This window comes from Talpa europaea (assembly GCF_964194135.1).
Source record: "Talpa europaea genome assembly, chromosome: 14".
In the NCBI taxonomy this organism is placed as follows: domain Eukaryota; kingdom Metazoa; phylum Chordata; class Mammalia; order Eulipotyphla; family Talpidae; genus Talpa; species Talpa europaea.
In genome coordinates, this window is record NC_140082.1 from 74,854,991 (window position 1) to 74,873,356 (window position 18,366).

General features: G+C 41.3%; 1 protein-coding gene across 1 annotated transcript in view; it reads right to left on the reverse strand.

Moving 5' to 3' along the window:
• Nucleotides 1-534: 534 nt before the first annotated feature.
• Nucleotides 535-18,366, reverse strand: part of MKX (mohawk homeobox) — a gene marked incomplete at both ends in the record, with an annotated part of 56,549 nt that continues 38,717 nt past the window's right edge. Inside the window, 2 exons of the mRNA XM_084253897.1 lie at nucleotides 535-721; nucleotides 828-861. Coding sequence (XP_084110023.1) covers nucleotides 535-721; nucleotides 828-861 — 221 coding nt within the window. The remainder of the gene's footprint in view (nucleotides 722-827; nucleotides 862-18,366) is intronic.

An 18,366-nucleotide genomic window follows, 5' to 3' on the forward strand; every position in this document is an offset into this window, starting at 1 on the left:
AAAATTCTCGCTGTCACTCGGAAAAACACACCAAACAATTTAAGATACTAGAAAAGTTTTTCTAAGGGAACATTTCACTTGGACTGAATAGATTTTCAAGTTCTAACATGTGAATTATTGACTGCATTTCAAGGGCTTTCAACAATTATGGTTTCTACCCTGGAATGTCCATCTGGAACGATACACACAGGCTAATAAGCATGATGGCGCTGTCATTTTGAGGCATAGTTGTTCTGCTATGCCCACGTTGTAGCTTATTTTCGGGAAGCAAGGCACTTACTGTAATGGCAATGCAGACATTTTATGCATAGTTTTGAGTAACATAAAATAAGTTAATATTTTTTGATTAAAGTGAGTTTTTTATAACTTATATGTCTTTTATAGAAGCAATTAAATGATATAGTTAGGATAATTCAAAAACAAGAAGAGGTTTGAAAGGAAGTCTTTTTTACGCCTACTTCGGCTCTGAAAATGAGGATTTATGAAAAAACACGGACATGAGGAATAGCCATTGATCTGACATGTAACAGATGCTTAGAACTGCTGGGCCAGTGGCACTTTGACCGTCTTTACTTCTGCTATATGTGATGACTTCTGGATAATGCAGCTGGTGGTTCCCTGCAGTTTGTCTTTTCCCTGTGCAAGATTTGTTAAGGCCATGGCTGCATTAATCTCCTTCCAGTATGTGTCGTCCTTGCTTGGACCCTTTCTATTAGCTGCACTGGATTTAAGCAAAATAGAAAAAAGAAATTATCAAACTCACAGCTTGTACATAGAAAATGCCATCTCTGAAAAGCTCAAATAGCAAATAAAAACATCTTACTCACCTGTCTCCCTTACTGGATCCATTTTCCAGAGTGTCTGCAAATAAAAGTAAAAATCAATTATTTTACTTTTTTAATCTCAGAAGTTTCATCATTAGTTACCAGGAATAAAATTCATCAGGAAACATGGTTGAAAATTAGTTATCATTTTACACAGATAAAGTCATTTAAATGAAGTTGCAAAAAAAAAAAAAAAACCAACTCTCTGTTAAGAAGCAGGAATAAGATGAGAACAGGTAATAACGAATAAAGAGTAGTTTTCATAAATGTACAAAAATCTGAGGTTCATTTATTCTGAGAAACCAGGCCTTTTTGTGAGGCATCAAAGGGTGGAAGCAGGGGAGACTCAGGTAGACCAGGGCCAGGCTCTGGTCCTGCCCTGCCACCGGCCTGCTATGGACAGATTACAATGTCCCTTCAGGTCTGGGGTGCAGTGCCCTCTACTATTAAATAAGGGGGCTTGTAGCTCTTCAGGGTGCCTCTGGCTCAATGATCTAGGATTTCGTGGGACTGAAACCCTCATCTGAGAAAAAAGGTTGACAAATAGGTCCTTCTAGAGATTCAGCAGATGAGTCACAGACCCAACGCCAATAGCCATGCAGGGTTTCCCGGCACTTTGGAACACGCCGGCACCGTCTTGCAGCTCCAAACACTCCTCATCCTGCTGTTGCAGGAAATGAAAGTTAGGAGGTGGGTTTTGGCTTGTGCACTCAACTTGGTACAGATTTCCCCCCTCCTCAATCAGAACATTGATGCATACTCATACCATATAGATATAAAAATAAAACAGGTTCTTAACCTTCATTAAATCCCTCCAGGTAACTCCTTTGGCTGAAAGAATGTGGTCTTAGGAATACAAAAATAGAAGAGGGAAGGTGGGAGAGATGTGGGAGGGTTCTAGGGTACCAGTCTGTCTCTGGAGGTAGGCACAAAGGAAGGGGCTGGACCTCTCGTGAGCCCAAAGTCGAGTGGCTCAGTCACCACCAGCACGATCATCATCAACAGCAATAAACATTACCAAATGCCAGAATGAATGACTGCACCACACCAGGAAACACTGAAAACACAATGCTTGCTGGACAGCCCAACAGCCTTTGGGAAGCTGTCCTCCTTTTCTTTTGCTTGTTCAGCTCTATATTTCTCATTGCGATTTTTTTTTTTTCTCTCTGCAGTGCTCAGGGCTAGTTAGACAACGCAGCATAATTTCCAGTTCGGGGCTCTCAGGGAGACATGGAACTAGAACACCTGAGAAGAACAGCCCTAGCTCAAATAGAACAAAATTTCCTAGGGAAAATATAACCTAGGAAAAATAATTCCACGACATGTAGATCAGGGAGCTAAACTTCAATGCCTTCTGTGAAGGGACAGAATCAGGGAAGTCTGTTAACAGATCCTGAGTCAGGCTCAGAGTATGGGGCAGGTGACAATATTTTTTGAGTTCTTTGCACAGCCCTTTCCACCTAGGACCCAAATAAGACAGCAGCACTTAGTAGATTAATGACAAGGTTGTTATGAAGAATCAATTGGCTAATGTGTGTCTGGCCTAGAATGGAACAGAAGTCAGTTTCTTTGGTCTCCTTTCATTTTATGGCTGCTTTGGGGAAACAGGTGGATCTAGAAGGGGCTGGAATGTCCCTGCTAGAGCCTTGTAGGCTTCTGGGTCCTCCAGGTCCACCTGGATGGGAACTACATCTCTGAGAGAGTTCTGGAATTCTGAGATTACTCATGTGCCTGGAGAGACAGAATGAAGACATTAATACGCAGAACTCTGATAATTCTAGCCTGTGGGTTAGTTCTTATGTGTCAGGCCCTGCTGGCAGCACTCTGCACCTTCACTTTGTTAGTATCAGAGACTCTGTGTGTCGACAGCTTGTCTTTGTTACGTCCACTGTGTCATGGCGTTTAGTGATATTATCTGTAAATCTTCCCTCCATGATGACAGAGACAAGGTGCCACCAGAACAGAAAACAAGTCAGGGCCTCTGTGCAGCAGGAAAGCCAGCGACATTGGACACTTTACAGAGGGAAGAAAGAAATGAGTTAGGCCTTTGCTCAATTTTGCCCACAAATTGCAACAATTCTGTTGCCAAAGTGAAGCAATAAGTTATGGAGATATTTATTCAATGGAAAGACTTGGCAAAAGCAGATTAAGTTCCATGCAGCTTAAATAACATTAGGGAAATAACAAAACATAATTTAGAAAAGACCATGTAACTGATGATCTGGCTCACAAACTAAAGTCTCACATATGCAAAGGGGCCCGAATCAGAGTCCTACCTGGACCTCAACCTGCAAGAAATTACAGCACAGCTGGCAACGAGGAAGCCTATGGCTATGAAAGGTGCAATGAGCTCCGGACCCTGAAACGCCAGAGGTGAATGGGGCCTGCGTGTGGGAGGAGAATATGTGATCACTGCTTAGATGCACCGAGAGCTTCAATTTAAGAAAAGTGCACTCGTATGTCCTTTCATGCTATGAACGACCGGATGCCGCTTGCCCTCTCAGTGGCTGCCTCCTTGAACTTGTTCCATTAAGAAATGAGTTTCCTAGAGCCAACTGTGAAATTATAAATTCTGCTTACTCTTTGGATGTATGTGTTTTACAGTTTGGTGCCTATGAAAATACCTTTGAAGTGTAAAAACAGAGAGTCCCGCCCCCGTTCCAGTATTCTTAATTAGTTTCATGAAGCACAACAATGGGTATCAAAAAGATCAGGCTCTGTATTTGATTTATTAAGAAGATGGGCATGTTCATTGTCATGAGGTCTGGATGTAAGCTCCTTGACTGGCAACAGAAGAAAAGTTTCCATAAAAAGCAATGCACAAAAGAAAGACTTTGCTTCTCTGTTAATAGCTAATGCTACACGAGTGTGTAACAAAGTTCAATCTCAAAGCTTTCAAATAAACCAGAAAGAGCCGACTACCACCACTTTGGGGGGGTCTCTGTGCCCAAGGAGGATTTGGTTCAACACATGAATTGTTGTCAGAGGGCACACTTTCCTGTTGCTGTTACTGGTGGGCTGCCAGGTGTCACTAGGATATTGTATGTCCAAGAGTCACCTCCCATAGGGGGGTGTGCGCTCATTCCCAGAAGCACTAGCAAAAGGAAGACAGCAGACAGGGGCCCTTTTACTCTGAAACATTTGTGCTTTTGTAGGCAAGCAAAGGACTAGAATGATCTAGTAGTTTGAGGTTTTTTTCTATTTGTTATGCTGAGATGAAATCTGGGGCAATAGCCCAGCTATTTGAGAAATGACATTTGAGGGAAACTCAGAGAATTTGTAATCTGTTCATTATATTAAATCATTTGTATTAAATATAAGATGTTTTTATGTTCTCTTCCTTTGAAGTACAAGCTTGTCCACGTGCAGCTGGTTCACGTGGCTCTCCAGCCACTAGTCAGCATTGAGGGCCCGCAGGTCTGTGACCCAACCAGTGTGGACGGCGCTCCTCACGCTTCTGCCCGCTGCAGACACATGGTCTTGCTGGCTCCCCTCCAGAAGTGGCCCAGTAGTTCAAGAAACAATCTGACTGGAGAAGAAAGGATTCTGCACACTGCTGGGAAGAGAAATCAGCAGTCTGAGCTAGAGCAGAAATACTACTGCTATTAATTAACATGCACAGACTTAGGGTCTGCCTGCCCTACATTCAGCTCAGCTGTATCTCTTACTCTGCAAGTAGCTTGGCTCAGCATCTCCAGAGTCTGAGCTCAAATGCCTTTTTAGATTCTAAAGTTCCAAAAAATCAGCTACGCTGTCAATTACCATAAAAGCAACTGGTTGGCAGGACAACTTATTGAACCAGCCAAAAGAGCGTGTTTTAAGACCAAAAAAAAAAAAAAAAGGAAAGAAAAAAAAGAGGTGCGTAGTTAGGAAAATCTTGGATGCTGTAAAACCCAAACCATGTTGAAACTTAAAGTGGGGCTATCCTCAGTTTGGACATGTGTTTCCTTATAAAGTTAAGTAGAGAAACGATTATACAGAAAATTCTGTTCTACTGAAACTTGAGATGTGTAAGCAAAAAGCTCTGTGGGCAAAGTGTTCATTCAACTTAGATAAATGCCATCTAGAAACACATTCATTCTGATATATATTCCTGAAGTGTAACAGTACAACCAAGAGACAAAAATAGGAATAAATCATTTCTCTGAGAATTTTTTCAAATTTAACCAGTGAGTCCTAAAGTTAGGGATGTTTTAAAATGTTTCACAAAATATTACTTACACCACTGAATTGTTTATAAAATTAAGAGTATAAAGGATTTTTTAATTAAGTAACCTGAAAACCATATATGTTTCCCTGAGTTAAAATGAAGAGTCAGGGCTCTACAACTAAGCTCCCTCATAGTCAGTTTGGGGGTCACAGCTGAGGTGAGGTGTGAGTAGCCAGCCAGGGTGTGCTGGGTCAGATCTCAGAAGTCCCCAGAGCCTCCAGGACACTAGTTTCTGGAATATTTGCGTATTTGGCAAAACTGTACATAAAGAAAAAGACTCTGGTGAGTGGGGCAGATCTAAAACCTCACTAAGAGTTCTGAAATACAGATTGCTCCAAATGCATAGGAACTCCACCAAATGGACTGAGCACACTCCCTGCCGGTCCCAAGTACATTGCCCCCCACTTCCACCCCACCCCACACTAGATCCAGGGGATCATTACACACTCTCTAGACTGGGTCCATGGGGATTCTGTGCTTCTTTCTTTTAAAAAATAGCATTTGTGGGCCTCCTGAGTGGCGCAAGGGGTTAAGACGCAACCTATGATGCTATCCACAGCCACTGCAGCACGAGTTCGATCCCCAGCCAGGGAGCTACCCACTTGGTGCAGCAGACCTCTCCTGACTCGCCTGCTACTCCCCTCAGCAGAGTATTTCAGTCAGTCTGCCTGTTCTGTTCTTCACCCTGTCTCTGGTGAATCCTCTCACCCACCACAACTCTGGCCTGTACCCCAGTTCTTGTATGCATAAATAAATAAATCTTTTAAAAAATAGCATTCGTGTTTTTCTCTAATAAGAATGCAATACAGGGTCAATGCAGAAAATCTGGGGGGAAGTATAAAAGAGGAACTGAGGGAAAGTGAGGGAGAACTAATAATACTTATGACCTTCCAAGTAAGTTCATGCACATTTTTTAAAATGGGGTCAATCTGTACATGTTTTATAACTGGACTTCCCCACTGAATCTCTACTTTTGTCTCGCCCTTTGTTAATAAGATAATAATCTTTGGCCTTCCCTGATGTAACAATGGGTTTTGCCTGTGAAAAGGAAATGGCTTAAAAGAATTCAAAATCAGCTTAATTTGGTTTAAATTGAATATCAAGAGAGTTGATGCTGTGAGAATTGTTATCTTTAAAATAGCAATTATTAACATTGATTAAAGGCTTACTCTTATGCCAAGCATTATGCCAGGAACTCCAAGAATGTTATCTGGTTAAATGCCTACCACCCCTACTGAACTAAATTAAAAAGTGCACTCACTTACAGTGACATAAAGCACCAAGGGATCCAGAAACTTACAAAGGACTCAGGCAGTGGGGACTATGCGTCTCAGGTCCAGATCAGCTGACTCTGAAGGTCACGCTTTTAACTACTGCAATCCATTATCCAAGGAATCTCTGATGACAAAATCACCTTCCAGGACCATGGCCTAATGCACAGTTACAGAGAGAAGGAGGGGAATAGTAACCTACTGGAAACCTATTAAACATCTTTTCTGTAACTTCCGCCAGTATTTTGGATCACAGAGATAAACAAAAGACTTGGTTTTCCCACTTTGTGATTTAGTCCATAATACCAAAAACTCTAACTTATGGACCAGGGAGCTCTTCCTCACACTTCAATGAAAGCGACATTTTAGTAGATGTGCTATTCCTATAATCAATCACTCTTCTGTTGCCCAGAGCAGCTTACAGCTAAGTAGCTCCTAGACAGCTCCTGCCGTATTACTTTCACAGGACATTTTTGTGGTTATCTGTCTTTGAGGGTAGTTAGAGCTTTTGCATGAGTAACGGTCACGATAATTCATCCTAAGTGATATTTACCCAAAAAGGAAGGGAAAATAAACCACCCAACAACCTGTAACATTTATCTGTTGATGACTAAACTGCTTTTTCCAGTTATACCGACCAAATATGAGCCCCACTTTAAAACTTCTGCATGACAGGAAAGGCTGCTACGAAAACTTGGAAGAGCAAGGCAACTGCTCAAAGTTGCGTTACCAGAGCCTGGATTTTGTGAACCTTGAGCGAGGAAGTGTTGTGAGCTTTCAGAATAGTGAGAATTAGAAAATGAACTCCCCCGCCCCCATCTTCACGGGTGGGTCTATATACATTTTTTCCCTTGGCAATATATTAGTAAACCATTGGTCCTGGGACCTGAAGGAATGAGCGGCTTCCAAAATCATTTCAGCGTTTGAAGAAACATCTTTTCCAAAAATGAAGCCAGTGATTCTGTTTCCTCCACTCATGACTTCTACCATCTGGCCGAAGATTCTTTTCCTTCCTGCTGCCTCTCATAGGGGCTGGCCCTTTCCCCTGGCTGAGGACTACCAGATGCTCTGGCCCACAGGGTCCCCACCTTTGGTTGCCTTTCTGTCACTCATCATCATCTCCATCTCCTGCCAGAAAATACATGTTAGAAACCACATCCCTCCATTTTGGACCAATTGTGAAGAGCTCCCTGGTCAGGAGGGGAGTCTGCTGTCCTGGGATCAGGCTTTCAGGGTTGGCTCTGTCTCCAGCAACAGCAGGAGTGTTCCTGTCTGCGAGGAAACCCTCGTGGTGCCCAATTCCCTATCAGTTAGGACACTGGGGCATAATGGTTTTGCTGATTATGCAGAGCAAAGAGCTTGAGGCTGGTGGCTCCATATTAATCCTCAGTTGTACCTTTGTTCTAGTAAAATACACAGCTGTTCGGACCTCGGTAGTCTGCGCTGGTGGACTGAAGGTGTAGGAGGTAGGATTTACAAGTGAAAGCAATTTTTCAAATAAGCAGAGTACCACCCAATTATAATGTCTCAACATCAACTTCGCTTTCAATCTTTTTCACCAAAGAGTAAATCTTGATGTTAAGTTACTCGGCACAGCCCCATCTACCAAGATCACTCCTCTGTGATCTCAAAGGCTCCATCTTCCCAAAGTCTAAAACTTTCAGCCCGAAACTTCACTTTGAAGATTAGAATACAGTCTATGGGGAGGAAATTGTTGGTGAGTGACCAGAAAGGGGGTCTGGAAATGTTAAATATTCTCATTTCTATTCTTAGCTCCTTGTTATTAACTCTGAGGGTGGTCTGGTGTGAGGCAGAGAGGCAGCGTCATGCAGTGATCAGAGCCCAGGCACTGGCACCAGACTGCAGGCCTTGGGCCTCTGCTCCACCTCTTACTGTGTGACGGCGGGCTGGCTGCTCTCCTTCTCTGTGCTTCAACTTTCCAATAGCACCAACGTACATGGCTGACACGAGGATCACGTGTTCTGAGTGTACGACACTCAGAACAGAGCTTGAGCACCTATACCAAGCGTTGTATAAATCTTTGTAAAATAAAAGAAGTTAACCTCCTCTCTCATTTTATTTTTTACATCTAGAATATGGGTTGAATGCAGTCTGAGGGGAACTAGTATGGCTCGCAGATTTAATAAGAAAACCATTATGTAAGGATAAAATATTTTAACTCCGGGCAAAGTTCATCATCTCAGACTAATGGCTTATGTGTGCAGAATCTATTATCTTCAAAGACAAAATGGCTTTTCTGATGCTGTTTCATGCCAGCGTACCACAGCATGCCAAGACAAAGAGCACTGGAGCCACATTAAAGAATATCCACTAGCTTTAAGTGTCTAATGGATTTTGTTACTTCATTTTCTCAAGGGGAATATTGGAGATGTTACCCAAAATGTTTCATCCATGAAAGCTAGGGTTGCAGCCAAAGTCTCAGAAAATGACTTCCTAACTATGCATGAATAATGTCTGTGTGTGCCCAGCTGTGGCAAAGAGCATTCATTGTTTAGAAGGGCACTCCTTTTTAATGCAAGTTGGTCCACTAGTTCTGGAAACTGTATGAACGTATTCCGATTCTGAGCTAAACCATAATTGTGTCCTAATGCCCCGGTATTGATATTCATCCTCTAAGTTTTTTACCAGCACAAGGATTATTTCCCCGGGGATTAACTTTATAACAGCCATGCTGCAGTTTTAGAAGGTCGACTTGTTTAATAAATATATAACAGAATAGCATTAGGTTACGAAGTATTAATGTGACTTTCTTCAGCAAAGGAAACTTTTAAACAGAAAAATGTACATTGTAATAATCTACAAATGGGTGGGACACTCTGGCCTCATCCACCCACCTGTAGAATCTTTAGTATCTCTCAAAAACCATCAAAAAATATTTTTCCTTTGCTATATGAAACACAGAGTATCTTTGAATTGGCTCGCATGTGTGCCATGCTTTTCGAATTCTTCAGATAACCATCTCCAGAAATGACACTTCAGACTGGGAGATCTGGTGTTCAGCCCAGCTGACTGCAGAAACACCAGAAATGACACAATAAGAGAAATGAGGTTCACAAACTCCTTGGATCTCTCCGAAGAGTAGCAAATGACAGTTTCTCTAGTCACAGTTCATCTGGTGTATTTATTAATAGAAAAGAAACATACTTGAGACATAAGATGAACAGTATTACCAGTCCTCTACATTTCAAAGTTTTTAATATACTTAGGATATTAAAACTATTCTTGGCATGCTGTGTCCTGGGTTCACACATGTCTACATTTAAAGGTTCTAAGATATTTTGCTTTAATTTCAGAAACAGTCATTTAAAATCTAAACTGTGATGGGGGGGGCTTTAAAATGAGAATGGGAACAATTTTTATTGATGAATAATTGAAGGGCAGGAGAAGCTAAAAAGGAATTAGGCATAAAGGTGAGATAGAGCCCTGGGGAAGAAGGCTGTGGCTGGGGTGCCCGGGTTTCCCTATTCAAAAGGTCTGATGACCGTTTGGACCAAGAGAACACCCAGTGACTCCTCCTGAGTTTAATCTCACCAGAGGGAGGCACTCCAAATTTTGCTCAGGAATCTACATCCCAAGCCATTAAGTTCCAATGGCATATAGATCCTATTCTAGTATCATCATCAACATTTAGAATACAAGAGATTTCTAGAAAAGAGAAAGGATAAGTCACTTACACCTAACAAGTCAACCTGTTTGGGGGAGATGGGGAGCAAGAGCCAGCTCTTTATAGATTAAAGGTCACCTTTTTGTACAATAATTTATCTAAGTACAGGATGTGTCCTAGGACAATAGGAAAATAGCCAATTCACTATTTCTGTGACCTGTACTCTGTACCCAAATGTCTTCACCTATAAAATGGGAGTAATGGCAACCACCGCTTGCCAGGGTTGCTATGAGGATTCAATGAGGTAAGAAGTGTAAAGATCTTCAACAGCCTGGCACATAGAAAAGGCTCTGATAGTATCACACCTGAAATGAAGGAGCTCTTCAACAGCCTGGCACATAGAAAAGGCTCTGATAGTATCGCACCTGAAATGAAGGAGTGACACCCTCTCATCCTTCACCAGCCAAGGGGACCACCCCAAGTTCCATGGAGGTGCTAAGCCCTACATGGGGTTTCTTCTATCACACCTTAGCCTCTAAGCCACCTCCTTAGGGTGCCGTGGAGAAGAGAATAAAATTCCTATGGGATCTTCTCAGAAGGCAGGCTCCTGATTCCATCTCTGAGACTGTGACTATGTGGATCACAGATACCCCCAAGGGCCCTGCATTTGGACATGCTCCCGGGTGTTCTCATGTCAGTGGTAAAGGAGCTTCCCCTGCTTTTAGTTAAGAATCAGGATGGAATTCCTGGGTGTTCACTGCATTATAGCAGCACAAGGCTGCACTTCCTTGGCACATTTCAAAAATCATCACTGATTTCTAGTATTTGGGTCCAATAACAGCATAAGGCTGTAGCCAGTGAACCAAGTTCTTGATTCTACTTTCGCAGAATAGCAGATGTAACGTTTTTGTAGGAAAATGTTGTTCAGAAATTATGACTCCAGCTTAAAAATACTTTTTATTGTCTATTTTTGTTTATGCATGAATATAGACCCCTGAAAATTAATTTTGGGGCTGAGGTGGGGTAAAACTATATATATATATATATATATATATATGCTATAATATATAATTCAAGGAATGCCATTAAAAATATATACTTATGAATAAAGGAAACCAAGATTTTCATTGTAATATATTTCAGAATACTTCAAAATAATAAAATCATCCTTCTTCTAATTGGAACAGCTAAGATAATAATATACTGTTATAAGATCTGTGTTTTCTGTTTTGAAAACAAACACATTGGCCTGGCTCTGTATTGCAGTGATGGAGGGAACCTTTATTTTTCTAAGTCTTGTATTTTTTTTAATCTTTCCTTTGGGAAAAAAAGGGTGACAAATAGCAATCCACATGGGGTCATCAAAAACTAATTATTCAAACTAACACAGAATTTTTTCTTTCTAGGGCAAGATAATAAGCTTTTGTAAACTAAAGTAAACTTAGTTTCTGCTGCCCTTAGTAGAATATTTTATTTAGGCCTGCCTCAAAAAAAAACAGAGCACTGTTTTGTTATTCATCAACATAGTGATGAGGTTTTACAGAGTTTGGGGTTATTTTTATCTGTTATTTTTAGCATAGCCATGAGAGGTGGCTGAAGTATGTGATTTCTAAAGAGGAACAGAGATAAGGGGTACACAAAGCCTCCAGGAAGCAACTTGGCAGGCACCAAGCCCAACATCACTAAAATAGAGCATGGTGGGTCTCTGGTGGCACAGAGGTTAACTCTCAGCACTATGAAGCTATCTGCAGACACTGCAGCACAGGGTCAATGCCCAACCAGGGAGCTGACCCACATGGCGCAGTAGACCTCTCCTGTCTCGCCCACTGCTCTCCTCAGCAGTGTATTTCAGTAGCTCTGCATGTTCTGTTCCCCGCTCTGTCTCTGGTGAATCCTCTCACCACCCCCTCCACCTCTAGCCTGTACCAGCTCTTGTATGCATAAATAAATAAAATAAATCTTTAAAAAATAAATAAATAAAATAGAGGGTGGCAGTTGCGATGTTGACTCTGGTTGTGAAGGAAGATCCAGGAGGCCCAGGCTAGGCTTGCTGAGGGCTTTATTTTGAACCACAGCAGCAAGTCAGAGCATCTGGAACCAAGGGCTGAAGAGGCCTAAAGTACCAAAAGTCCTGAAGTCCCAGAGATCCAGGGACGGGCTGAGAACCCAGGACAACTCTTGACTGGAGCATGAGGAAGGTGAGCTGGACACGTGGGGTCATTCTGTGTTGGGACCCCACCGCCAAAGGCCTACCGAAATTAGATCTAGAAAGTCTGAAATCAAAAGGCTCCACACCATAGCCTTAAGAATTTAGGTGTTAGGGTCAGTAGGGTGGGGGTGGGAGTGTCTTCCTGTGAGCATCATAATAAGATAATAAACATATAATACTTAGACATGAAGCAAAGAAATGATAAAAATAGCAATCACTGTTATGATCTTATACTTAAACAATAGCAGAACTCAATGACTACCAGGAAAGAATGAATATAAAATACAGAAAAGTTCTTGCAAAGCCAATTCATGAGAATTTAAATACAAAATAAGGGTATGGACACAAGATTTAAGTGTATTTAAATACCAAGATACACCAGAGCTATTGTTTTATAAACATTATATAATGTTATAAGTAAATCAGATGCCTAAAAATAAAAAAGAAAAAATATTTTACTGGCTAAAAATTATATAGAGAAAGGGACAAGGAACCTAATACTTCTTACAAACTTAAAACAGTTCTCTATTATTCTCTATATTTTGTACTCTTTCTCATATATTTTAACGACTTTGGAGAAAATGGACTATCTTAATGATCAATAACATAAATCAATTTAAAAATAAACAAAAAAGAGGTGGAAGGCAGATAGCTGTCCAAAAAAAGAAAAGAAAGCAAAAATTAAAATTACATTCCTAGCACAAACCATATCCACTTACTCATACCCTTGGGGTTTGGTGATGGAATACACTATACATAAAGTGATTTAAAAATGAAATCCCACAATTCTAAATTTTCTTCAGACATCAAGAAATAGATGGTGAATGAGCAATGAGAAGACAGTAGTTAATGCTTTAAATAAAAGTATTATACAAAATAGCTTGGCTCTCATAGACAAGAGTGAAAAACCTACGCATTTTCATCTTGATAATAAAATTTGCCTTGTGTCTGTCTGTCTGTCTGTCTCTCTCCCTTCCCTTTTCCCTCCCTTTCTTTTGTAAAAATTGCCAGGGAAATCACACATTCCTTGCCAGCTTCCCAGCCTCTTGCAGGCATGCACCCTCTCCTTTCCTCGATGGGCAGTGTGGTCCTGGTGACTTTTACAAACTCAGGAACTGGAAGCAGGAGGGGTAGGTACAGGCCATTCCTGGGATTTGAGGACAGAGTAGTGTTTTTTTTTTTTTTTTTTTTTAACAAGAAACTAAGCCCTATGAAGGGCTTGGGAAAATAGGGTGACTGTTGCTTGTGACATCCTTCCTCATTTCCGATGCCTACCCAGTTAGATGCCCACAATCCAGTTAGACACCCACTGGCCAGTAAGACACCCATTCAACATACCTCAGGAGTGTGCTGTTCACTACTCAGCATGTGGCTCCAAAGTCCAGAGGGCTGAGGCATCCACCAAGTACAGTAGGGACGTGTCCTCCTAGGTCGCCCACAGTATGAACTGAACACAAGACCTTACACAACACCCAGGAAAAACGTGAGCCATTGTTCCAGCCTCCGCACAGCACTTGGTGGCCCATCCTTCAGCATAAGACCAGAACAGGAGGTGGGAAGGCAGAGGGGGTCAGCAAGGATTTGAGAAGACATATTTCTAAATTTTTCAAGCTCTAAGTCAGTGGCTACATTATACAGCTGACTCTTGGTCTAATTTTAGGATCTCTACAAAAACCATCCCATATGATAGCTTATTAGAGATTGTAATATGTAGACTTTTACTTGGAATAGAAGATGCACAGAAAGATATTTCCAAGTGAAAGGAGCATGCAGTCTGTGCTTGTGCCCGTAGGAGAGGGAAAAGCCATGAAAGAGGATGAGGAGCCTCAAGTTAAAAACGCACTTAATTTTCACGTGACTTACTATTGTAGCAATAAAAGTAACCAGCAGGGCTAGGAAGAGCAGAAAGTGGGCCCAGAAGTGGAAAAAAATCGTTATTTTTATACTGATGAGGAAGCAACAGGAGCTGTGCAGAGCAAGTGTTGGAAGCATCAAATGGTTACTTTGAAAATGGGAGTCAGGGCCTCCTTGGTGGCGCAAGTGTTTAAGCCTCAGCACTATCAAGCTATTCCCAGGTACTGCAGCACAAGTTTGATCCCCGGCCAGGGAGCTACCCACATGGCACAGCAGATCTCTCCTGACTCACCTGCTGTTCCCCTCAGCAGTGCGTTTCAGTCGATCTGCCTGTTCTGTTCCCCACTCTGACTCTGGTGAATCCTCTCACCTCCTGCATCTCTGGCCTGTACGCCAGCTCTTGTATGTGTAAATAAATAAATCTCTTAAAAATAAATAAATATAAATGGGAGTCAGAATTTATAATTACTTGAAGAATTATTCAAATAGAAATTCCATGCTAACTTTAGTATTCTTTAAGACACAGAGAGAATAATCTGTTTCTCAGACTCCTACAGCTGCTTTTAAGGGGGCTGGTATCTTCCGTGGTTTATCTTGAATGGAGAAAATTAGTGCACCTGCTCATTGCTGCAAGCTATGAAGGGAAATTTTACTTAAAACACTTTTCCCTGAATGGTAATGCACTGGCCAGAGAGAATTTGGAACCTGAGAAACTCAGTCCTTCTGCTTCTAAGCTTTGGCTTACTTATTTTCTTAGCCTCATTTTTCTCTCTCTGCAAAACAGATTTTAAAATACTGAACAATGCGGACTGTTGTGGAAATTAAAAAAATAAAAATTGTAAGACACCAGGAGCCTAGTAGTAATAACTACCAGCCACCATTATTCCACAATTGCAAATACTTTTTGCAGTGGCAGCAAATTTGGATGAATGATGAAGATTTGCCTTGAAATGGAATAGATAACAAGTAACACAAATCAAAACAGTTTTTGTAGCTGAGTTGTCTAAGCCAGGTTAAGGGCAGCCATGTTATGTCTATATGACTCAAAAGTGCCTATTATGGAGGCTCCAGTTTTGTGATGACTCGGAGAAGGTCACTTAAGTTGCTTAGTAGCCATAATATGCAAAACATTTGGATGAAATCTTCAATGAGAGTGAGAATGAGCATTTCAGGATTATGTCAGCAACTGGTCTTCTGCTGTTCATTTTGGGGATTGGCATAATCTTGCACATGCTACCCATGCAATCATATAAATACATTAGGGTATTTATGCTTCATTGCTTGGAGAAAGTTTTAAACATGGAGATTCTTACTCAAGATAGACTATGGCATTTGAATTTGGGAGAACTGCTTTGTAAATTCCCAAATCTTAAAAGCTACTTCTCTAATTTCTGTTACTAAGAATTTTCTAAGAAGTTCTAACTAGTTGCATACCTAACATAATTCTTAAAACACACATCACTTAGAAGACTTTAATTCTATCACTGCTTTCTCCTAAACAACTATTCTTAAATTCTTAAGTTGAGTGGAGCAAGAATGTATAGTTTTTTTTCATGTACTCCTGTTATTTTACAAAGAGATAGACCATTATGAAAAAATTCTCTCTTGCATAGCGGAATGGGAGGGGCAGTTTATTTCCTTTGGAATTTTTTGGTCATATTTGAGTACCTGGTGTTTTGACAGAAAATGTGCGACCACTTTACAGTGAGTTTGCATTTATTCAAATGCAAACCAAGTTATATTTTGTGAATGTCAAATGGAAAAATATACTTTGTTCATGGAGCCCTCCATTCTTGGCCATAACTAAGGGGCAGTTGACTTAATACAATTCATGGCAACAATACTATTTATGTAGCATTTTGCAAGTCCTAAATGTGCAATTTTATTTTACTTTCTCTTTGTGTCCATTTACATCAATTTAATCATTTCCCCCATTTTACAGTGTGGAAACTGAAACTAAAGATGACTGACAGATCCAAGGCCAAATTGTTATCAACAATCGGTCTGGGGGCCTCCCAGGTGGTGCAGCGGGTTGAGCGCAGCGCTGTGAAGCGGTCCACAGCTTCTGCAGTGAGGGTTCGATTCCCGGCTGGCCAGGAAGATACCCACATGGCGCGCCAGACCTCTCCTGCCTCGCCTGATGCTCCCCTCAGCAGTGTTTTCAGTTCATTTGCCTGTTCTGCTCCCCACTCTGTCTCTGGTGAATTCTCTCACCCTCCTGCATCTCTGGCCTGTACCCCAGTTCTTCTATAAATAAAATAAATCTTAAAAAAATAATAAATCCTGAAACTTATTTAAAAAAAAATTGGGCTGGGACCAGAAGACAATCTCTTAGCTTAACTGTCATAGAGTTTGCTCTTCTCCATGTTATCTTTACTCTCTTGCCCATGGCTGCATTGCACAGGCCATTACTGAGTGCGACTAATACACCAGATACCATGTTAAGCCCTAGAAATACAAATTACACATGGATCTTATCCCTAAGCAACCCACAATTTGATAAATGAATGACAACTGCTCAGTGTGGAAAGTGCTGTGAGAGTAGAGAGGAGCAAAAGCAAACACAGGCTGGGGAGGTGGACATGGAAGGAGCAGAGGAGATGACACCCTTGGGACAGAGGCAGCTGCCTCCACTCACATCAGCTGGCTCCACTCAGGCCATTGTTATCTCAGCGCCGAGACAGGAAAAGGACAGGAGAGCACAAGTGTGAAGTCAACATAAGCCAACTTCTGAGGTGAAGAAGACAGAGAGAAGCATTCCAGGTAAGGAGGAAGCTGTACGAAGGGGGAAACTCTTCGTAGGATACTCTTTTTGGCATAGCTGAAATGAATGAGGTGTGTGAAGGGTCAGCAGAAAAATGAACCAAGAGAAACTAGCAGGAGGCAAGGCATGAGGGAGGTATGGGTTTGGGGGCCAAGAGAAGTATGGAGAACTCTACCTTAAATGGTATGGGGAGCTACTAAAGGAGATTTAGCAGTGGTGTGATTAAATTTGGACTTAGGGAAAATCCCTCTGGCCCTCATGGAAGACTAAATTGGAGAAGCCAAGCCAGAGCATGTAGGAACCCAGAGCAGATGCATGGAGTGTAGGATGCAGAAGTGATGGTGGAAGTGGCAAGGCAAGACTTGGGAAACACCAAGGGCATAGACTTGTTGAATGATTCAATGGAGCTTGGGTACAAGAGACAGGAGCCTGAGATATCTCACAGGTTTCTGCCTTGGATGGAGTAGGTGGATGGGGACACCATTCTCCAAGTTAGGGACCAAAAGGGGCAGATGAAGGATACTCTGGAGGCCATAATGAGTTGACAACTGAGTAAGAGCTGTTGTGAGGACCTTGGCGTGTGGGTGTAGATGTCAGAGGCAGAAGACACAATTCTTAACAAAAAACAAAATTAAAATACTGCATTGTGGGATTGTTAGCAACATATTCAGAACTGTTTTTATACTTTCTCCTCAAAACATTCATTTGAACATGGGAATTCATCAGCACTCAAGAAAGAGTATATAAAGAAATATATACATAAGTAAATATGGCTGGGTCTTATATGACTCTAACTGCAGAATATTTTCACACATAGATTTAAATCTTTCCCCATATGCTCAGCCAATACTATTCAATGTGTGATTTAAGGGAGAAAAAGTATAAAATACCAAAGTTCTGAAAGATGAATTATTTAAAAATATTTATCAGTCATACACCCTTCATGCATACTGAGCTCTCAGAAGGAAATGGACAGCCAAAGGGTAAAGCAGAGTAGAAACAGTTTCCTTAAGTAAAACAACAGAGGATCTATCTGGCCACTAGCCAGTCAGAGAATCCGGAAAAGTTAGCAGTTTTAAGGCAAATCTCTACTAATCCATTTTTATCAAAGTTCTCACTTAAAGTCCACCTTTTATCCGAAACCATTTAGTAGGAACTTTATTTTAGCCACAAAGTGCTCTTTAAAAAAATTTAACATTGGGCTCTATCTTAGGCTAACAGAAGAAGGCATTAGGTGACAGGAAAAAATGTATTTTTTTTTTTAAATAAGAAGACAAGAACTTGTGGAAAACATGAAGCAGTTCATGAGACTTTCTATTGAAAACCAAATTTAATGATAACACAAAATTTCTTTTCTATTGAGGACAGATGCTTCTTAAAGAATGGATAAACCAATAAACTTCATTTTCTAGTGGCATTTGAAACCACACATTTAACCTTTGGAAATGGCACAAAGACAAAATCTCAAAAAGCAATAAACAACAACAAAAACCAGGTTTTCTGGGCCTCCCCGGTGGCGCGGCATTTGAGCGCTGGGTTGCGAAGCTGCCCGCAGCCTCTGCAGCGCTGATTCGATCCCCGGCTGCTCCCCGGCCACCGGAGGAGGGTC